The following is a 23,589-nucleotide window of genomic DNA, read 5'->3' as shown; positions in this document are numbered from 1 at the left end:
AGGCACCCCTTATGTATATCTTTTAGCACATCTCCTCCAATCATTTCCTTGGAATAAATTTCTCAAGTTTACTGAATCAAAAGATACAGGGATCTCTGATATTCTTTCAGTTTAGCATAGTGTCCTCCAGGAAGGTTATAAGCCAAATTCAATTCCGAATAAATTAATTCTATTTTATGTTGCATTAAAATCTGTCCCTTTGTAACTTCAAAAAGAAGATGAATTATTTGTTAACATGATACTTTGAAATACTTGAAGGTTGGGTTACCCTCTCTTTATAACTACTCTGCTTTCTAGACTAGACACTTTCTTTCTCGTAAGTTTATATGGAATAATGGGGATTCAGTCTAAACATTTCATTTGCTACTTGTAGGCATATAATATACAGATAGGTATGATTGGTTTCTAATTGAAGGAATATGGTAGTTGGGGGGTTTATATATATTAGTTGAATAAGCCCATCGCAGTCCACTGTGTTTAGCAAGTGTTTTTTTCAGGTAGGATTATCAAAATAAAAATAAAGTGAACTTCTTCGGAATCCTGACTGAATCTACTTTTGAAGTTTGGGAGTTTAATTTACTTTTCCTGGCGATATATGTCAAGATGAAAGAGATGCCTGCTATTTTTAGCAAAGTATCCTATCCAATTAATTAAAGCCAATAGGACCTGTGTTTAATCTTTAGTGTGTGTTAGTTTTTCGTTGTTCTTTGGCTCCCCATGCCAACCTGTTCTACTCATATTGTAATTTTGTGGCCTTTAAGTCAGGGAGAATCAAAAAAAGGATTGTGGGTTACTCCATTCCGATATATTATTGCTATAGAAATCCATATTATGTGGGTCTCAAAAGTGTTACCTTTGTGCTTTACTAATTAGAATAAGGATAAAATGAATTCCCTTAAATAGTTATTTTCTGAATAACATTTGTAATTTCATAATAGGAATTAAGGTAAACACGTTTTCTTTTCTTTCAGCTTAATTGTCTAGAATACAATTGCTGAAGGTACCTGATTGTTTAAAATACTTATATTTCTAGAGTATTTTAGGTAATAATTTTTTTAAAAAATGTTTGAGTGTTCTCACGTATATTCTGTCATTTAAATCAAAACCCCTAGAGTTAGGTACTTTATTATCCTAACTTTACTGATGAGCAAACTAAGGTTTGGAGAAGTTAACTTGCATAGGGTCATGCATCTAATAAGTGCGGTAAGCACAGAAAGTACTTTGCTATTCTGCCACCCACACTAATCTCACCGAGTAAATAAGTGTTCTTCGAGATCCTTTAGCTCTGAGATTATAACCTACAGTATTGATCCCTCCCATCCATAAATCAGTTGTTTTAAAGCTTAACTAGTACGATTCTCTGCAAAATAGAATATTTGGAAATAAAGAAAACCTGAAATTTTTCATTATTAATAGAAATGTTTTTTAGTATTTTTTTGTTGAATTCATCCTCCTGTGCCAATAATTTTGGCTGCTATGCTTTTTAAAATACAGAGATTGAATTAGATAATAATATAATTGTTATTGTTTGTAATTTGTACCAGATTTAGAGGTTAGTCATTTTTTACTGAGGCTTGTATGTAATCATGGAGACATGTCGCTGGCTAAACCATTAGTTCTCAAAAGTTCTGTTGTTCTCTCTCACTTGCTCATTCATTCAAGTAGACAGCATTTTCTCTCTACTGTTTCCATCTAATATCAAAGACTACTTTGAAATAGTTTTAATTCTTATAATTAAGTAGCTACCACCTTTTCAAATTCAGGAGTACTTAGTCATCTTTTTGATATATTTTACTTCATTTATGTCTGACCTGAGGTTTTATTAAGAATGTCCAATTATCTGTTTTCCATGCTAATCATTCCCATTTTTCCCCCTCATGCAAACAACAAAGTTGATTTTTTTTTTCTTGAAAAGGAAAGGGGGCACTTGGGTGGCTCAGTCAGCTAAGCATCTGCCTTTGGCTCAGGTCATGATCCCAGGGTCCTGGGATCAAGCCCAGCATTGGTCTTGGACAGGGAGGGAAATCCTCAAGTGGACTCCCCACTGAGCGCAGAGGCCAACACAGGGCTCAATCCCAGGACCCTGAGATCATGACCTGAGTCAAAATCAAGAGTCGGACACTCAACTGCCTGAGATACCCAGGCTCCCCTGGTGCTGTCTATCTTAACTTTAGTTTTAAGGTAAATATGATTCAAGTAATTCAACAGGTTTAGCCTAATAGTATCTTGCCTCTCTAATCCTGTTGCTCTCTAGTAACTGGTATTAAGTTTGACATGTATCCTTCCACATTTTGCTCCATGTTCATTTATGTAGGTACTCAGATTAGATTTTATGTTTGCCCATTTTAAACACACTAGTAAACACTTTGCAACTTGCTTTTTTTTCACAGAACACTCATCCTTCAACATCAAGACTGACACAGCTCTCACATCCTTTTAATAGCCATGCAGTATTCTCCATTATTTGATGTACCATGATGTAATGAACTGTTTACAAGTCAGGGTCATTCAGGTTGTCTACAACTTTATGCCATTACAGAGAATGCCAGTCTCCATATACTTACTATATTTGGACGTTCTGGTGCTTCTGATCTGTGGAATAGATTCCTCCCAATGTTCAGTTAAAGATTGGGTGTATTTTTAATTTTAATACAGGCATTATTTTACCCTTTCCAGTATTGAATGTAACAGCCTCATTAATTATTGTCATTTTGATAGGTGAAAAATGGTGCTTTGTTTTAATTGGCATTTTTCCATCCACCTATCCATGTGACCAGCAGCTAGCAAATGTTTTCTGAAAGATTTTAGCATGTTTCTGCTTTTGTGACTTCTGGAAAACGTCAGTGAACAAAAACAAAGACCATGCCTTCCTGGAGTTTTTATTCTGTTGAGGTTCAGACTATTTATATTCATTAATGAAGTTAGCATATCCTCTTCCGCAAATTACATGTTGTTGTTATTTACCCATCTTTTAATTGGGCTGTTTTGTCTTCTCATCAGTCTGTTACAGTTTTTTAAATATTCAGATCTTTTATTCTTTTGTTAAAAGTGATAAATATTTCCTCAGTGTCTCCTTTGTGGCATTTTACATTAAAACTTAAAAATTTTTGTTGTGGTAGGTAAAATTCTGTTCCATTCTTTTGACTTCAAATTTCCTGTCCTGAATAAAAAGGACTATTGTCCAGTCCCAAGGCTATGCAAATGTTTTCCAGTTTATTCTAAAACATTATTTTACATTTAATTTGTTCAATATATCTGGAATTTATTTTTGTATAAAGTGACATTATATCACTTTTAATTTATGTTCTTAATTAATTCGCATAGCGAACTAAGTCCATGCAATTGAAGAAAACATTCTTTACTTCTTTGAATGAATACTATTGTATGTATTTCAGTTATTTTCTGTAGTTCCTTATTTTCCAGATCTATCTCTCTACCTACTCTAGCTTTATAGTGAGTGGTTTCCCAAACTTTTTATTAAGAAAAATTTTGAGCATGTAGCCAAGTTGATAATGCAGTGAACACTCATCACCTGGAATGAATAATTAGTGTTTGCCCTATTTGTTTTAACTCTCTATATAAACATATTCCCACACATATTCTTTCTTTTTTTTAATCTCAGTGGTTGGAAAGTAAGTTGTAGACATTATTACATTCCAGCCATAAATATTTAATATGCTCCTCCTAAAACTTAAAGGTATGCTGCATTATATCCATAATATCATATGCAAGAAGATTTCATAATATTATGTATAAAACAATCACATTACCAATTTTTATACCCATAACATTGATACATTTTTTGAAGAGTCTAGGCCAGTTGTCTTAGATTGTCTGGGTTTGTTCTGGATTTGTCTGATTTCTTTGTGATGTTATTTAACTTGTTCCTTCTAGCCCTTTTATTTTTTGTAAATTCTTTTTGTTTGTTTAAGATTTTATTCATTTGTCAGAGAGAGAGATCGAGAGCACAAGCAGGGGGAGGAGCAGGCAGAGGGAGAGGGAGAAGCAGGCTCCCTGCTGAGCAAGGACCCTGATGTGGGCCTTGATCCCAGGACTCCAAGATCATGACCTGAGCCAAAGGCAGACACTTAACTGACTGAGTCACCCAGACGTCCCTATTTTTTGTAAATTCTTAAACTGTATACTCACGTCCTTTTAAGCCATTCCATTATATATTCAAATTTCCTAAAGTATCCTAAGAATTTTTTTGTAACAAGTGATTCTTTGAGGCCAGGAAGAATTTTTAGTTTCTTCATTCAAGAATGCCCTCTTCTGTTGGTATAGTGAAATGGCAGCTTCTTGACTAAATGATACGGGGCGGGATGGGAGTGGGGGAGGAACGGGGGGGGGTAGTTTCTACTTCTAATTCTGTGATAACAATTTCAGTAGAGCCCTCATCTTCCCTTTCTTCCTTTCCTTTATCCACCAAGCTTCAAAGGGATACCTCTTCTTTCTAAGTGCTACTTACCTTGGGGGGAATCTTAGTAGAGGTCCATGTTCCATCACTACCAGGATCTTCGTCCTCCGTACAGTTTCCTCTGATTTTTCTCTCTGGTGAGGACTCTGTAGTTGACGTTGCTAGACTTGGATGTTCCTATTTCCCCATTTACTTGTAAATTGAAGTTTGAAGTGTTATTAGTCATCTCTTAGTTGTATTATAAGTATGTGCTGTGGGTAGTTTTATTTGCTCTTTTTGGTCTCGGGTTTTTGGAGTATGTAGTTGAATATTTGATTTGCATTTGGATAACTACCATCTCCCATGGGAATAAAAATGTCTACTATAAGTTTTAATATTTAGTAAAGAAATGCCTTTTTTTCTTGATAAACCATTATCTCAGCATTTTGTTGAATTTTAGGACATTATTATTTTAATAGTTTCTACTTTCACCATTGATCTGAATCACTTCTTTGTCATGTATCAAAGTGTCATATATTTGTGGGCCATTTTTGAAGGCTCTGTTTTGTTCATTTTATTAATTGGTCTGTTCCTGCACTAAAACCTAGTTGTCATAATTAGCTTTGTAAATCTTGATAGCTGGTAGGACAGGTACTTCCTCCCCCAAATTCATCTGTTTGTTCCTAATGTCTTTTGTTGATTGGTATCTTTGTGATTCTGTCCACATTATTTCTTTAAATGTTATATTCACGTATGTTTTGTAGTCTGTAACTGGACTATATCTGTAGTGCTAAATCTAATATTTGTTACCTGAGACTCTTAGTTCATAATGGTTTGCCTTGTGTATTTGAACTTTGTGAACTCATTGCTCGAAGGGAGTTCTTCTGGGCCTAAATTGGGGATCGTAGAAGCTTTTCTTCAGAGATTTATTCCTGCTCAAAACTGGGGAATCACCAGTCAAGGACCCCTCCAGCCTTTCCCAGGTCTTGTCTCAACTCAAGAATTCCAGGTTACTCCTCCCCACCTGTGGGCTGGGGAATCCACTCTTGGATGGGAAGACTTGCAGTCACATTGTGGAAGGAGCTTTCAAGAATGTGAGGAATTGTTACAGCTATGTTTGCAAACAATCTATTGCAATTTGTCCTCTGCCCACAATAATTCACATGCCTTTCACATACAAGATACCCTCACAGACATTTCTCAGAAGTTTCAACTCATTTATAGCATCAGGTTCAAAGTCCATGATCTTGTAGTCTGCATCACATCACATCACATGCAAGGGTTCTCTGGTGTGGCTGCTCTCCATCCAGAGGCCTGTGAACTAAAAAGACATCTTACTGGCACCCCACATGCTCAGTATACAATGGTGGTATCAGGACAGAGTATCCAGAATAGACATTCCATTCAAGAAGGGGAGGAATAGGGGTGCCTGGGTGGCTCAGTCCGTTAAGCGCTAGCCTTTGGCTCAGGTCATGATCCCAGATTCTTGCATCAAGCTCCTTGCTCAGTGGGAATCCTACTTCTCCCTCTACCTGCCGCTCCCCCTGCTTGTTTTAACTCTCTGTATAAATATATTCCCACACATTTTTTTTCTAATCTCAGCAGTTGGAAAGTTAGTTGTAGACATTATCACATTCCAGCCATAAATATTTAATATGCTCCTCCTAAGATTGGCCCTCTCTCTCTCTGACAAATAAATAAATAAAATCTTTTAAAAAAATAAAATAAAAAGAAGGGGAGGAACAGGAAGTTCACTGACAGCAATTTTCAAATCCAATAGAAACCTGTTGTCCGGTTCCCTTACTTGAGAAATGGAAAGTGTTTCTTTGATGAAGGTTTCATTCTCTCTGGGTGTGGTTCTCTAAACCATTGTTTTCCTCTGTTTTGGTTCTGCACCGGTCTCTGGGCTCGGCCTCCTGAAATATTTCCTTCTTTGGCATAAAAATCTTGTGTTGCTGCTACGTATCTTTTCCAACCCTACTTGAAAGAAGGCTCTTCTGTTAAACTGTATCTGTCTTTTGATAGCACTCTTAGAAGCACTGGTAATGCTCTCGTTGGTTAACTCACTTTAAAAATTATGGGTTTTATATGAATTTTATTGGGGTTTAAGCCATATTTACCCCCTGTTGTTTATCATTTATTTTTCTCTTTAGGGCTTGACTCTTCATTGTAGCATGAGAAGAACCTGCGCCTTTTCACCTGAGACTTGTTCTCCTTGTTCCTATATCTGAAACATACTGCTTTACCCTTTGTCTCATTCACCTTTTTATCCAGCACTTCATCTTATTAGTTGTTAAGGACTAAGTAGAATGAAGTTTTCTCTTTATACTTAAACCTTTAAGTAATATTTAGGAATTTCTGTAAGTGCCTACCCTAGTCAGTCTAGCATACTAGAAACCATGCTATCTCATGAACACCAGAAGCCTCTAATCTGCACCTCCACCACCAGCCCCCCATCCCCCACCTAAGTGAATACTAGTTTAGGGTGATTTCTGGAGCAGGGATCAGCAAACTAGGCCACATGCCACATCCAGCCAACTGTCTGTTTTTGGTTTATGCATGAGCTTGGAATGTTTTTTTTTACATTTTTAAATGATTAAAAATATTCAAAAGAAGAATAATATTGTGTGACATGTGAAAACTATATGAAATTCAAATTTTAGTGTCCATAAATAGAGATTTATTGGAATACAGCCTTGCTCATTCATTTACATGTTGTCTGTGGCTGCTTTCACGCTACAGTGGCAGAGCTGAGTAATTGCAGCAGAAACCATATGGCCCACAAAGTCTAAAATACCTACTATCTGGCCCATTACAGAAAAAATTTGCTGACCTCTGTTTTAGAGTAGTTAGACAACTGAGCAAAGCTGTTTTTGTGTTTTGCCCATTAATATCTTCTGGTGTGATTGTTAACCCGGTTATATTTAAAAGACCTTTAGTCAAGTTGGAATCCAGCATTGCTCATCCCTTCAGCCCTGCAGCCTCTACTTGTGCTTCTGCTCTCAAACTTACTTTATTTAAATATATCTCTGCTTTGTGTATACTCTCACTGTCCTTTTCTTGCAGTAGTATTTGACATTAGAGCCCATCACTTCTTTTGACTCTCTGCCTGTGGTATTCATTCTCCTTCCTGGTGCTAAAAGTATTTTACAGTATTTTTTAGGTGAACTTTAAAGCTGTTTCAGAAAATGGAATAATGCTTGTAAGAATGAACAGTTTATTCAGCAGATTATTCCCCTATGCAGAGATCCCTTTTCTACTTTTGTTGGCCACAAAATCAAAACCAAGGGGAGGGGAAACATTAGGCAAACTAGGATTGTAAAAAAGGTTTACTTGTAGTACATATAAGAGATAAGCCAGGCCAGGTTCAGCATGTCCTGTCTTTACATACCCAATACTCTCCCATTAGCAGCAGCTGTGCTTATACAAAATGATTCTCAAAGGTAAGAGTGAGATAAATTAGGGTCAGCTATTTAAAACCATGCAAGTTCTTGTGAAATTTGGTAATGCCCATGTTCAGGTTTAGAGACCTAATTGTCAAATCTGAGCTGATCATAAGGCTGCATTTAGTGGTATTTGTAGCCTTTTGTCTCTGCAGCTTTTGCAGGACTTTAAAAGCCATTTAATTTCTATTCCCCCACTTACCCTCCCCACTAGGTTATTTGTCCCTATTCATAAGACATAACTGGATAATAAAACTAAGGCATTATGATCAGAGTGAATTGTGACTTTTAAAAGTTAGACCTTCCTGTGTGTGTTCTTAGTCAATGGCACATTTTTCTGGCTTTATTTGGGATTTGTTCAGGTGCTCTGCATTCCCTTGAAGGTGTTTGACATTGTGTTTTGGCTGGTGGGTTAATGTGTTGGAGTTAACCTCTTCTACATTTGATACCTTTTGTAAACTGCCTGTGAGCTGTAGTAACTCTTCATACTGATCTCGCCTTCACTTTTCCATTCCTCTGTAACGTTTTCTGTCTTCCACACTTGAGCCCACTGAAGTTGTTGATTGGCTCTGCTCTGGTACATTTGCACAGGTCTCCTCCAGCAGTGGCCTCCTCCAGGAGCCACTTGTTCTCAAAACTTGCCTACTGGTTCCTCTGGTTACTGTAACAAAGTAATTTGCAAGAAGTGGTATATAAGTGAACAGACTATATTTAATGAATGTGTAAAGAAAGCTGTTCTATGAAAACTGAGTTGAATGTTTAAGAACTACTTGGTAAGAAGAAGTCCCTAAAGAAATTTCTCTTCAGTGGCCTGGGCTGGGCAAGACAACTGCAAAAGATTGGGAAGAAATTGTAAAAATCTAGGCTTCTGCTTTCCTGTCAGGGAACCCGTTGTCAAAAACAATGAAACGCAGGGGCGCCTGGCCAGCTCAGTCAGAAGAGAGAGCTACTGTTGATCTTGGGGTCATGGGTTCAAGCCCCACAGTGGGTGTAGAGATTACAAAACAAAAACTTTTTTAAAAAAATGAAACCCATATTAAGAGATTGGTAAATGAATGTAGTATAAGATGTTAAGATAATGTGGTTAGGTATCTTATTTTTTGTTTCTTTGCTTAAACTGATTATTTTCAATTAATCTGTTATTAGTACTGATCATGGGGATAGGATCGAGAGTTTTATTGTTAATGTATTTTTTATAATATTTAGGGAATAACTAATTTATTTACTATTGTAAATGAATTTCCTACAGCAAGCATGCATTCATGCCTCTCTTAGTTTACTAAATTGTCATTGCTTTTAATTTGGAGTTTTATATTGTCTTATAATTTTGTTACACTGTGGTCCATCTCTTATTGCTGTTAAAACTCACAAAAAAGATGATCTTCAAAGGTTTTTGTTTGTTTTTTTAGGATGAGGAGCTTCTTACATACCTTTGGAGATCTTTAGGTTTTTTTTTTATTAGGATGATGTTAATTTTTTAAATCCAGTTTTGAAAATAATATTTCCTTTGGTAGATGATAGACCTAATTGGGGAGATACTATTACTTTAAAAAGTTAATTATCCTTAGGATATGCATCTTGTGTGGTTGAAATCCATTTCAGTGTGTTAAATTATTACCATGAAGCAATAAATATATAGAGTTAGAAACTAAGTACTACCTGTATCAGCCAGGGTTCAGTCAGGAGACAGAAACCACAGGAGCGCCCAGGTGGCTTAGTTGGTTAAGCATCTAACTCTTGGTTTCTGGCTCAGGTCATGATCTCAGATTGTGAGATCTGCCAGGCATCCAGCTCCGTGCTCAGCATGGAGTCGCCTTGAGATTCTCTGCCCCTCCCCCAGCCCATGCGTGCACATGCGCACCCAGGCACGCCCACTTTTAAAATAAATCTTTAAAAATAACTGTTGTGGGGTTTTTTTAAATGTTTTATTTATTTATTTATTTATTTATTTATTTAAGAGATAGAGCACAAGTTGGGGGAGGGGCAGAGGGAGAGGGAGAGGGAGAGAATCCCAAGCAGACCCCCGTTGAGCTCAGAGCCCTACACAGGCTCTGTCCCACAACCCTGAGACCATGACCTAAGCTGAAATCAAGAGTTGGATGCTCAACCAACTGAGCCATCCAGGCTCCCCAACAGTTATTTTTACTGAGAGAATTTAATATGAAGAACTGTTAAATGGGTATAGTGGATTAAAAATGCAAAAAGAGAAACTAAAGTGTCATGGAGGTATCAGTTACAGTCAACAGCTCCTATTCCTAGAGCTGGGGGAACAAAATGAGGGGGTTAAAATTATTAAAACTTAGAGGTGGGGCCCTGCAGAGCTATGGCTCAGACCTCTGTGAGGGAGTACTAGCTGGCTGGTGTCTCTGATGGGCGCTGTGAGGGTTAAAGAAACCGCAACAGGAATCAGGTGCTTCTAACTGAAAGGAGCCTCCTGCCAGAGTTGCTAGAGTTTTAAAGACAAGAACAGGAAGCTAGAAGGACTACATCCCTTCTTCTGTCAACTTCCATCTTTCCAGCCACCCCCGTTAACAGAGTTTAACAGGAAACCATTAGAATCAGCAAAAAAATGGATTGCTCAGTCCTAGCTAGGCCCAGCATCCCTGAATATAAAAGAGTGGATTTGGACCTGAAAGACAGTAGCTTAATTACTGGCTCTTAAGCAGCTACTGCCTATTAAGTTTACTTTTTTATTGTCTCTGTTCAGTAAAGGAAGATTTGTTTGCATATTCAAATGTAATTTCCAGCCCATTTCTTTCACCTTTGCTTTCCTGAGCACTGCAGCATAAATGGATCCTCTGCTCTGTTGTTCACCATCATTTATTGACATTTAGTGTCATTTAAAATTGCCATTTACCTTTTTAAATGATTATCTTTTTACCTGTATTTCTTGTGTACTTGCTGTTGCATTGAATAAGGATAGGAGGGCTCTGTTCTTATAGTTTGAACGTTATGATTAGCCTACCGTAGTACTTTATAGAGAGTTAATCAACTATTGCTATGGACCTTGACTTTTCTGAAAGATGGTGATTTTTTTTAATGCTGTCTTCTAAAATGGAATGTCTCAAAATTATGCCTTTGTTGATATCAAAAGAGTTATTTTTTCATATTTTTTGGTGCTAATATGCTTAAAAATAAACTTTAAAAAAACAAATTTTCTTTTGATTAGCAGGTGCTTCTAAAGAAGGAGGTGCTGGAGCAGTTGATGAAGATGATTTTATAAAAGCTTTTACTGATGTCCCTTCTGTTCAGGTAAGGATACCAGTAAAGTGGCACTCCCCATGAATATTGTTTGTGTACCTGTTCATATAATTATTTTTGTCCCTTTTAAAAATTCTTTTTTTTCCTTAAATGACTATGTAAGTAAAATACTTGGCTTATTATTACCAAGTTGTTATTTGTTGGTACAATTAGATTTTCAATTGATTTTTCTCTGAGGCTAAAATAGAATCTTATGGATTATGATTATGACATTGCAATGTTCAGCTACATCCACTTTTTCTAAGTTGTTTGTGATACATTGTTCTTTTTTTTGGTTTCCTTTTGTTTTGTTTTTACCTTCTGCCTTTTTGTCCCCTTTATCTCTGTCTCCTTTACAGGAGTACCTTTCTCTGCCTGGCTGTTGAATATTGGAATTTCTTAGGGGTCAGTTGTGGGCCCTCCCTTCTCCACTTTCTAAGTCATTTCCTTCAAACCATGGCTTCAGCTCCTGCCTTTACATAGATGATGCATCTCTCTTGAGTGCCAAAATAATTTCTCCACTGATTGTTTACCTGACGCTTCCTTATAGATGTCTCAGAGGCATCTCCGACTCAGCCTGTCTGAAATGGGGCTCATGATCTTCCTCTTACACATCTGTGCTTCATCAAAGTCAGAAATCTAGGACTTATTCTGCATCACATTACTAACTTAGTAGTAGTCACACTTCTTTTGCTTATATTATCGCCTAAAAGAATGTTTGAAAAGTTGTGTACCGTTTCACCAAAGTAAATTTTTTACTTTTTTCTTTTGTTGGGGAAGGGGGAGCCTTCGCTGTATTCCAGAGCAGTGTATCATAATAAGACTCAGAGTGGCAGAGGAGCCTGCCTGCCTTCTGAAATTGGGCAGAAGGACTGTTGTGTGGCTCAGAATGCTCCAGCAGTCATTCTCTAACAGAATGTTATCGTGACCCCCTCCTACCTCCTCACCTTGTCTCATGGCCTGCTCCCCTTTGTACTGTTGTGTGTTGGGGGGTGGGTATTTCAAGTAAAAGGAAATTAATGGCTGTTGAAAGTGAAAGACTCTTTTGATGAAGGTATCTGTTTGATATCACTTGGATGGTATCATCAGGACCTCCTTTCTCTCCATCTCTCACTTCTGGATTCCTCCGCATGGTCTTCCCTCATGGTCAGCAACATGGCTGCAACTGTTTGAGCCTTACACCTTCACTGCCCTCTGCCTCTTTTCTGAATGATCCTGTAAAATTTGGAGAGTCCTTCTGATTGAACTGATTTAGATCACATGTCCACCTTTGAATCTTTGTGATGTGGAGAAATAATGTGCACCAGTTGATTATGTTTGGGTCATTCTTCCCCTGGCTCCCTTTGCACTTTTTACTACTGTGCTTTGGCCTTCTTTCAGTTTCCTTCTGTCACAGAGCCTTTGCATGTGCTGTTCACTCTAGGGAAGGCTAATCTCCCTACTTTGCCTGATGTCATTCACCTCATCCTTTGGTCTCAGTTCAAGCTTTACTCTTAACTAGTTCACACCTCCTATATAGACTTTCATGGAACTGTAATTCTCTTTGGCAGTACTTCTTATTTGCAATTTTATATCATTTGAATAATTTTTTTCTCTCCCTGACTGGATTATAAGCTCCCTAAGGCAAAGACCATGCCTCTGTTTTTGCTCACATGATATCCTTCATGCCTAGCATCGTGCATCCCTGTTATGTGAATATTTAAGTGAGTGAAAGGATAATGGTGTTTTGGCAAACAGTTGGCTCCTGAGGAAACAAAGCACGTAGCTATCCTGGCTACAGTGTTGGGGAGCTAACCTAAACCATGTCCTTTTGCAATAGTGTATATGAATGTGGTATGTATATACCTGAAGTCATTTTGAGAAATTAGGCCTATTATTGGTTCTTAAAATATTTGCATCATGTTTTTAAATGAGAAAGCTTTTTAAAAGTATATCTGAAGTTAGTCATGAGCAGAGAAGTAGCACAAGGGTAACAGGTAAGGAAGACAGATTAAAGCATTTTACTTTATTGTCCATAATGTATATCTATTTTCCATTAATAACAGTGCTAGAATGGGAAATAACCTTATTACTTGAAAGATTACTATAAACATTGGGGCATAGTTTTGATACTGCTTCTGACAAGAAATATTAATGTTATAACTTTGTATCTTTAAGATCTATTCTAGTCGAGAACTTGAAGAAACATTAAATAAAATCAGGGAAATATTATCAGATGACAAACACGACTGGGATCAGCGTGCCAATGCAGTAAGTTTTTTATTTTTTATCTTGTTATCCTCCTCCTTTTTTTTTTAATGTTCCAAAAACATGGAAATTCAGTAACATTACTACATGGTATTTGCTTATGAAATAGAGCATATGAAAGCTAACATCTCTTTCTGGAAAACACTTTAAGGTAATAGGAATTTTCTGAGTTAGGGTAAGTTTTTATTGTTTCTGCTGATAGGTGGAGCCTGTCTCGCTCATTTGTTAGTCTCTCCACATGTGCTACTTATTGACTGACCAAGAAAGTGTGAGCTTCACTGATGTCTGGGTGATGGCTTTGTATGGGGTGTACATAGTTGTTCATCAGTAGGCAGCGTTCTCAGTTCTTACAAGGTTTTCCCGTAAAGCAGGTCACTTTGCCCACATGCTCGATAGTTTCATAGTATTGACATCAATTGACAACAAAATATCTGTCTGGCTTTTTTTCATTATTTTCTCAATGTATGTCTCCAAATACGATGAATATTTTTTCACCCATGATTTAAAAAGAAAAAAGTCTCCTATCCTTGAGTTAATATTTTATCCTAAATTCCTTGATAAAATATTTGATAAATACTTTTAAAATAATTACTACATTGATAAAGGACTGTATATTTTAAAATTTGTTTATTTGTCAAATTTATATCTGAGTTTCCAAATGAGTACCTCAGTGTCCTCAAGAAGCCAGAGAAAGGGTTCCATTTTTTTTTTTTTTTTAAGATTTTATTTATTTATTTGACAGAGAGTGAGAGAGAGAGAGAGAGAGAGAGCACACGAGCAAGGGCAGAGGGAAAGGAAGAAGACTCCCCTGCTGAGCAGGGAGCCCGGCGCAGTACTTGATCCCAGGACGCTGGGATCCTGACCTGAGCCAAACGCAGATGCTTAATCGACTGAGCCACCCAGGCGCCCCAGAGGGTTCCATTTGAAGACTTCTGCTCTGAGAGTTCTCAGTCTCCATTTTGATTAATAAGTCATATATGACCCTTTGAAAATTACCCTTTATAATGCTACAAACAAAAGATTTTTCAGCTTCTAATAGGAAGTTTTCATATTTTAAGGTATTGAACTATTTTAACAAAATAGCGTTGCTGCCTATTTGCTAAATATGATTCATTATTCTGTCTTCAGTTCTGAGATTAGTCTGAGATAGATAGACCTCTGTCATAGGTAATCTCTGGAGAAATATGACAAATTAAATGTTGTCAATATAACATTTGTACGTAAGAGTTTTTTGTTGGGGTGCCTGGCTGGCTCATTCAGTAGAACATGCAACTCTTGATCTTGGGGTCAGGAGTCCAGCAGGTTGTGAGTTCAAGCCCCGTGTTGTGTGTAGAGATTTTTTTTTTTTTTAAATGAGTTTTTTGCTTTACTTTCGAAATAGCCCTTTTGGAAACACAGATGGTCTTTTAATTTTTTTAATTAGAAAAGTGACATGGGCTCATTGCAATGAGTGAAATAGTACAGAAGATTATAAGGAACAAGTTAATAGTTTACTCCCTATTAAGGAAACAAATGTTTTCATTTTGGAGTATATGTTCTTCTACATATATGTATGATAAGATAGACACAGTTTTTTTTCTCCCACTTCTCCTATAAAAATAAATGAGATCATACTTACATTAATAACTTGTTTTCATTCACTTTCTTTCATAAATTTTACACCCATTCAGTACAATTGCTATAGATGCCAGGCATATAGTAGTTGCTCAGATATTTATTGAATGCAAATCAATATATGCATCTATTTCTTAGTTAAAAGATGATACCATGTAATTTATTAAACCATTTCCCATTTGATGGACTTATAGTTTTTTATTTTTTGCTGTTTCGACAATATTGCAATAAATATCCCCGTGCACATTTATAACAATGGTGTTTTATTTTTGTAGGTTAACTTTTTTAAAGTGGGGTTGTTGGGTAAAGAGTAGATATAATTTCATTTTAGTAGTGTTGCCAAAATATTTTGAACAAAGGTGTTAGTGACTCATAATCTTACTTAAAATAAGAGAATCTCTTTTCTTTCTCATAGTGAATGCTGTTAAGTCTTTTTAATTTTTGCTAGTCTGATGGAGAAAAATGATGTATCTTTGTTGTAATTAGCATTTGCCTGTCACTGGTAAGGTTGAGCACATTTTCATATATTTGCTCAGTTTTATATTGGGTTGTCTTTATCTCATTTTATTATCATTCTTTGTGTATTGTACTTAATATGTTACAGGGAATTTTTTCCTACCATGTTGTGATTTGTTTTGTTTTTAGTTAATCTTGTTTAGGTGCCTTCTGATTTCTCTTCTACCTATGATGGTTTCCCTTATATGCATTAAGATTATATAACTATTCTTACGAAATTTTTCCTACCATTGTAGTATCTTTTTTATGTCTTTCATTGTCAGTCCGTCTGATTTAGTTTTAAAGATCTCTTTAAAAATTTAGAGAACCTCAGAGTTTAACATGAAATTATATATAATGAGATGATAGGTAAACTTTTAGCTTCTCAGTATGTGTGAGCACAGATGTGCAGCTGTGGGTTATCTTTTGATTGATGTAATTTTATTAGGTATGTCTGGTGTTAATATGGAAAACATTTGTCAATCTTATATTGAGAAGTAATGCTAAAGGATAGAAATGGGGACAAAGAGCTATTTATTTCACAGAGTGTGAGAATATTAAAATATGACCCTGGCTGACTAGTTGGTCCATTTGATTCTGTACTTTTGCTTATGGGTGAATATAGATTCCAGATTTGGCCCTTTTAAAGGGGCCAAGTCTCCTTGGTAGATAGTGGTAATTTTTGCCCATTTTGAATGTACTTATGCCACTGAATTGTATGCTTTACATTGTTTAAAATAAATTTTATGTTATTTTGTGTTTCACAACAACAAAAACTTTAAAACTTACCGGTACTTAAGACTTTAAAATGTACTTAGCTATTCATACGTTACATATGTCCATTTTGTTTATAACAAAATCTATAATATTCTTTTCCAGAAAGCTTTCTTTAGTTGCATATTTATTTATAAGATACATTTAATGCTGTTAAAATGTCTGAATACAATTATAAAAATATAATGAAATGTTATTTTTAAATTTTTGTTCAAATAATGAACTCTTTTGGTAACTCTTTTTTTGTCGTTGACACTCTTTATGTCAATAATGAAAATTCTCTTTACTTCAGCTTAAGAAAATTCGATCATTGCTTGTTGCTGGAGCTGCACAATATGACTGCTTTTTCCAACATTTACGCTTGTTGGATGGAGCACTTAAACTTTCAGCAAAGGATCTTAGATCCCAAGTGGTTAGAGAAGCTTGCATTACTGTAGCGTAAGTATGTTCTTTCTGTGATAAGTATTTTTTATGAATTCATTCAGTACTCAGTGATTCAGTGCTCATTAAGTTAAGTAGGACAACCCAAAACAGCATGAATATAATCCAAAAATAATTTTTATTATAAGTAAAGATTCCATTTGTGTGATTTTTTTAAATCTTTATTATCAATGCTATATAAACGTTAAAATGGGGTTGTATGTATAAAGCCTTCTGGTGCATTTTTGGTCACTAAGTATTCAGTTTTCTCTTTACTAATTTGGATATCAGGCTCTCTATTTCTGATATTTTAACAGTTATCTTGGAATTATAACATGTCATTAACTTACCAAGATTCAAATTTATTCCATATGTTTATATTCTTCCAAAATTATAGTATGGTACAACACTTAAATTTTTTTACTACTACTTCTGATCTGTGTATTGTTGCTATATAAGCATTCCTGTGAAGATGGGAAACACAAAGATGCCTACTATTAATATTTCTAATCAGAATTGCATTAGATGTCCTGGTCAGAATGGGGGGAAGAAAGCCCAGGAAATAAAAACTGTGAGGAACAAAACTGCCATTATTTACAGATGATACAGTTATCATGCAGAAAACCACAAGAATATATAGACAAATTATTTTAATTAAGGGACTTGAGCAAGATGCTAGATCCAAGTCAATATACAAATATAATTGGATATCTTTTAAAAGCAAGAATAAGAAGGGAAAAAAATCTATAAAATAAAACCTTGAAAAATATTCCATGGTGAGAGTTCTGCTTCTAGCAATGATGCAGTAACTAGTACAGAGCTAGCTCTCTTGAAGAAAATCGGATAAAACATATAAAACAGCTATTTATAGATGATGGACAGTGGACAGAGTGAGATTGTGATTCTCAAAAGAAACAAATCAGTTGAGCAGTATGTGATCAGTACAGTTTTGACCTGGAGGTACTTTCTGGACCATGGAGAAGAGAGGAAGCACCCAGGCAGAGCAAGACAGTTTCATTGAGTTGAAGAAACAGATTGGAGTTTCTAAAGATTGAAGTGGTTAAAATTTGCAGTGCAGAATCCTGGAGAGTAGAGAGAGAAGCAGAGAAAGAGCTATAGAGAACCACATAAGGGATCCCATGAGTCTAGCTGAATACTTACCTGTGCATGTGGAAGGTGCAACTCCCTGGGGATGGGAAAGAACTAGTGCTGGAGGCTATAAGGTAAACAACAGTTCCCAGAGCTCATATGGGCTGGGAGAGGTTCAAGTTCTGATGAGCCAGAATGGAGAAACCTAGTTGAATACCCAGGGCATTTGGTAGAGATCCCAGAAGGGCCATTGTGTAGAAATAGTACTAAAGTAGTTTTAAAGTAAGGCTCCTTACGATAAACTGATAAAGATCAAGCTGATTCCCAAGTACATCACCTGCCTACCAGAACAAAACTCACTCTTCAAAGGAAGACCACACTATCCAGACACAGTCGGTACCTCCTTGCTTCTGATTTGAGTTTCCTTTTTTTTTTCTTTTTTTAAGATTTTATTTATTTATTTGACAGAAAGAGCACACAAGCAGGGGGAACAGCAGAGGGAGAGAGAGAAGCAGGCCCCTCACTGAGCAGGGAGCCCGTCGTGGGCCGGATCCCAGGATCCCAGGATCATGACCTGAACTGAAGGCAGACGCTCAACTGACTGAGCCACCCAGGCACCCCTGAGGTTCCTTTTTGCCCGCAAGCTGAGACATTAGAAAACTTGAAAGTATAAATGAACACTAGTAAATAGGTCTGAGTACCTCTACGAATCAAGAACCTGAATTTTTAGAGCTAATTGTATCCCAACAGTGTATTTTAAATAAAACATAAATATATAGAGAGTAACCAAAACTGCAAGCATTGTCAGGACTGTGATAACAGCATCCTTCTTAAGTGTTCTAACTAAATCATGCAATTAAAGACTGAATGTAATTGTTTAACTCTAAATTGGAAAGAGAAGACAGATGTCCTTAGGGTCATCCGACTAACTAGTGTATAGTAGAATTGTATTTTCAGTCCAGAATTCTGAAACCCTACACCAAAGATGTAAGGGAGTATTTCAGACTAAAACAGTAGTGGTAACATTAATAGAAATAGAGACTGTCGTAAGGAATACTAATTTGGGTAAGATTTTTGAGCTTGTTCATAAAATATGTTGAATTTAAGATTGATGTTGGGGCATCAGAATAGAAATATATGATGGATAAAGACTAAAGGTCAGGACAATCAGGGCTGAATGTTTTACCTGTCAAGAGAATGGTTAAGGTCTGAGATCAGATGGCTTCTCTTCCCCGTTGTAAAAAGGTGGCAAAGGGGCACCTGGAGGGGCTCTTGGGCGGCTCAGTCAGTTGAGCGTCCTGTTCTTGATTTTGGCAGGTCATGATATCGGGGACCTGGGATTGAGCTCCCTGTTGGCCTCTGCGCTCAGTAGGGAGTCTGCTTGTCCATCTCCCTCGTGATCCATCCCCCCAAAATAAAAAATAAATAAAATCTTTTTTTTTAAAGTGGGGGTGCCTGGGGAGCTCAGTCAGTTAAGCATCTGACTCTTGATTTCGGCTCAGGTCATGATCTTGGGGTCATGGGATTGAGCCGTGTGGGCTCTGCACTCAGCGTAGAGTGTACTTGAGATTCTCTCTTCCCCGCTTCCACAGTGTGGCTGGCCACATCAGTCAGCACTCACTCTACTCTCTCTAACGGGAAAACAGCAGACTACAAGACACTGAGCTGCATCTGCCTCTATTTCCAACAGACTCACATTCAACTTTCGCTCACAAAAAAAAGCCGGGAAAATTTTATAAATCCTTTTAAAAAAAAAAAGTTAATATAAAATTATAGCAAAAAAAAAAAAAAAAAAAAAAAGGAACCTGAACTTTAGTAACCCAGCTGGAACAATCCGCAGCGGTGGGAGAAGAGATTTAATTTAGTTGATTTTCTGTAGTTGTTGGTTGTTCGCTAGTCTTACAGTGGAAGTGCTGCACATTTTTTCGAAGGGACCGAGAAGCTGCTGGAGGTTTGGTTCTCCAGGCAGCAGCCTGATGCACATCAAGGATCTGGAGATCTTCACACCATTCCCAGATCTGAGTGGGACACACTTCTGAGGGATGTGCAATGTTCGTTCGTAAGTGTGACAAAAACTGACAAGCAGGAAGCTTACGTACTCAGTGAGAGTAGCATGTTTGTCTCCAAGAGATGTTTCATTTTGAAGACATGGGATACCACCCTCTTGCTAAGAGCACTGGTTTCCCTGTTGAAACTTGCTAGGGATTACAGTGGGTTTGATTCGATTCAAAGCCTCTTTTATTCTCATAAGAACTTCATGAAACCTTCTCATCAAGGGTACCCACACCGGAATTTCTCGGAAGCAATAGAGTTTCTTAATGCAGTTTTCCCAAATGGAGCAGCATATTGTTGAATATGAATTCCGACTGTTGGTACTTGTATACTTTGGGTTTCCCAGAGACTCGGATAATCAATCAGAACAAACCCTGAAAATTCTGATGAGTGAATTTGACCCAGCAGTTATGGACCAGTTCTTCATGAAAGATGGTGTCACTGCAAAGGATGTCACTCGTGAGAGTGGAATTCGTGACCTGAGACTGGGTTCTGTCATTGATGCCACACTTTTCAATCTTTCTGGGTATTTGATGAATGAAGTGAAATCGGATGGAGCTTATTGGACTATTCACATCACTCCAGAACCAGAATTTTCTTATGTTAGCTTTGAAACAAACTTTAGTCAGACCTCCTATGATGACCTGATCAGGGAAGTTGTGTAAGTCTTCATGCCAGGAAAATTTGTGACAATCCTGTTTGTAAATCAGAGTTCTAAATGCCGCACAGTGCTTTCTTCACCCCAGAAGATTGAAGGCTTTAAACGTCTTGATTGCCAGAGTGTTATGTTCAGTGATTACAATTTTCTTTTTACCAGTTTTGCTAAGAAGCAGCAACAACAACAACAGAATTGATTAATAAAAGAGAACACACATAGAAGGAGGTGCTGGCTGCTTTTTATATATTGATATCGGGCCATGCTTTCCATAACCGCCACCTTGTAGCTGCAGAAAGCCCTAGATGTAATGATAGTGTAATCATTTTGAATTGTATGCATTATTATATCAAGGAGTTAGATATCTTTCATGAATGCTCTCTTCTGTGTTTCGGTATCCTATGCCACTCTTGCTGTGAAATTGAAGTACATATAGAAAAAACCTTTTACTATATGAAACTTTACAGCACTTGTGAAAACAATTCAATTTGGTTTATGCACAGTGTAATACTTCTCCAGGTATCATCCAAAATTCCCCACAGACAAGGCTTTCGTCCTCATTAGGTGTTGGCCTCAGCCTAATCATCTGGAACTGTTCTATTAAATTGCTGCCAGGATTTTACATCCAATTACCTCCACTTTCTAGAATATATTCTCTACTAATATTACCAGTTTCTACTTCATACAGATGTTTTTTTGCAGCAGCAGTTAAAGTTTATCTTTCGCGAGTCAGGTCCTCTTAAGAAAATGATTGCAGTTACCCATTTTGTGTAGTACTACTGTAACATTATTGCTTCCTGTACTGTACTTCCTTTGATAGATTTTGTTCCTCACCATGGTGTCTTGCCTCCCAACCCCCCCCCAATAAAGCAATACACTGTTAAAAAAAAAAAAAGAGGGATTCTGTCTCCCCCCTCCCCACTCCCTGCACTCTGTCTCTAAATAAACAAATAAATAAAATCTTTGAAAAGAGAGAGAGAGAGAGATGGTAAAATGCCAAATTTCAACTTTGGACTAGACAGTTAAAGGGTAGGAAAAACAAGGAAATGAAGTAATATTTGCACTTACCTTTCTCTTTTGTTTTTTTGCCATTAGTAGTTAAAATAAAAATTTTAAGTTAATTCAGTAAGAATATTTTTAAATTATATAGTCTACTATACTTAATATTTTTAAAAAAAATTTTTTTGTCTTCCTTTGTAGACATCTTTCAACAGTTTTGGGAAACAAATTTGATCATGGCGCTGAAGCCATTGTACCTACACTTTTTAATCTCGTCCCCAATAGTGCAAAAGTCATGGCAACTTCTGGATGTGCGGCTATCAGATTCATCATTCGGGTAGGTTCTTCTTTTCTGTCTTTCTCCCTCACTCCTCCCCCCTCTCTGTTTTCAATATACTTAAATAAGTCATTGGTACTTTTTTTTTTTTTTTAACCCCGAAGGAAAATCACTTTTGAATGACTTTTTCTGAAATAAAAGCAATACATGGTTATTACAGTTATTATAGAACATTTAAGTAATACAGAAGGTTACCAAGTAAACATGCTTGCATACAGAATATAGTATACACAGGTACATGTACTTATGTGTGTGTGTGTGTGTGTGTGTGTAATTATGTTACAGGTAGTAATGTAAAACAGAAAATTGTTATAAGCAGTGGTATGACAGGCAAACTCTTAGTATTTCTCATCTTCCATATCTTGAATGTGCCCCCAAAAAACAGAGTTAAAAAAAATCACCCCTCTTGAATTCACTCAAGCCGTTCAATATATACTTTTCCAAACTTCTATTCTATGCCTGTACAAACTGTCTTTATTACAAAATATAAACATATTTCTATTTTACATATATATAAATAATATTTTTTAACTTGTTTTTTAAGCTTCGTGTACTTGGGCAGCTTCCCTTGTCCATCCATATAATTCTTCTTAATGTCTAGATTGGTTCTCTATTAAAGAGAACCTCACCACTCTTCCCCCGAAGTTTATGGAGTCCTTTTTCTCCATCCTTTTCCAGCATTGTGTATTATCAGTCTCTTAAAGGCCTTATAATTTGGTAAATGAAATATTATTTCATATTCTACTTTACATTTCTTAGATTAATAGAGACATTAGGTATTTTTTTTCCTTTCAGAATTCTTCAGTGGGTTGCCAGTTTATACTCTTTGTACATTTTTTCCTCACTGATTTCGAAGGTCTTTTTATGTATCATAAGTATATTGATTCTGTGTTACAGATGTTGTAGGTATGATTTTCTACCAGTCTGTTGGTTCTTCAAATATTGTTTAAGCTATTATTATATATAGAACTTTTAAATTTTTGTGTATTGAGACAATGCTCTTTTTATGGGTTTTGTTATAGTTAAAATGACCTTCCCCATTTCACAATTAGAATATCCAGTTGTTTGAAACTTTATAATATTGCTTCTTACATTTAGATCTAACTGGATTTTGTTTCCTTGTGAAGTATAGGTATCTAGTATGATTTTTCCCCCCAAATACAAAACCAGTTGACTCAGTGGCATGTATAATTCAGTCTTTTCTTGCAGTGCCAGCATGTTCACATAATAAATTTCCATTAAGTCCATGAGTCTGTTTTCTTAACTCCTATTCAGTTTCTTTGATCATTTTGTTCTTTCCTGTTAAAGAAATGAAGTTTCGTTTCAGTACTGCTGCACCAGGTTTTTTTCAGGAGTGAAATCAAGTGCCTATTTAGAAAGCTATGAATCCTTTTGTGTTTTAATTTTTTTTTAAGGTTCTGTAAATCCAGCACCTTCGTAACTGTATTGAAAAGTAGTAGGAATTATTGAGATCTTTGTTTTGTCTGAGTCTAATGGGAGTACTTTAAATAGGATGTTTGTGCGGGTTTCTATGGATACTCTATATTAGATTATGGGTGTTTCCTTCTGTTCATATTTTTGCTAAATTTTGATCAGGAATAGATGTGAAATCTTATCAACTATTTATCAGCTATTTAATATCTTTAGAAATTATTCTCTTTTTATTTATCCATTGTACATTCATGAACTGAATTTTTGGCCATTGTATATCATGATACTGCTAGATTCATCTGGCTAATACTTCAGTTAAGATTTTGGCATTCATTTTAATATATGAGTCTTTATAGAATTTCCTGTACTTTTTATGTTTTATTATATATATATATAT

General features: G+C 36.3%; 1 protein-coding gene and 1 pseudogene across 16 annotated transcripts in view; both read left to right on the top strand.

The window, feature by feature from the left end:
* Positions 1-23,589, top strand: part of CLASP2 (cytoplasmic linker associated protein 2) — a 181,586-nt gene that overhangs the window by 55,669 nt on the left and 102,328 nt on the right. For 9 of the 16 annotated variants that reach the window (XM_040637019.1, XM_040637015.1, XM_040637017.1 and 6 more), the window contains 4 exons: positions 11,009-11,091; positions 13,237-13,329; positions 16,502-16,647; positions 21,626-21,761. In XM_040637019.1, the coding sequence (XP_040492953.1) occupies positions 11,009-11,091; positions 13,237-13,329; positions 16,502-16,647; positions 21,626-21,761 (458 nt within the window). The remainder of the gene's footprint in view (positions 1-11,008; positions 11,092-13,236; positions 13,330-16,501; positions 16,648-21,625; positions 21,762-23,589) is intronic. The other 7 variants (XM_040637020.1, XM_040637016.1, XM_040637018.1 and 4 more) reach the window with 1 other exon arrangement.
* Positions 19,177-21,578, top strand: LOC103681085 (annotated as a pseudogene).

The sequence above is a fragment of the Ursus maritimus genome, unplaced genomic scaffold (genome assembly GCF_017311325.1).
Source record: "Ursus maritimus isolate PB19 unplaced genomic scaffold, ASM1731132v1 scaffold_20, whole genome shotgun sequence".
Taxonomy (NCBI): Eukaryota; Metazoa; Chordata; class Mammalia; order Carnivora; family Ursidae; genus Ursus; species Ursus maritimus.
Note: the sequence above shows the minus strand (reverse complement) of the source record. Positions and strands in the feature narration are given on the sequence as shown.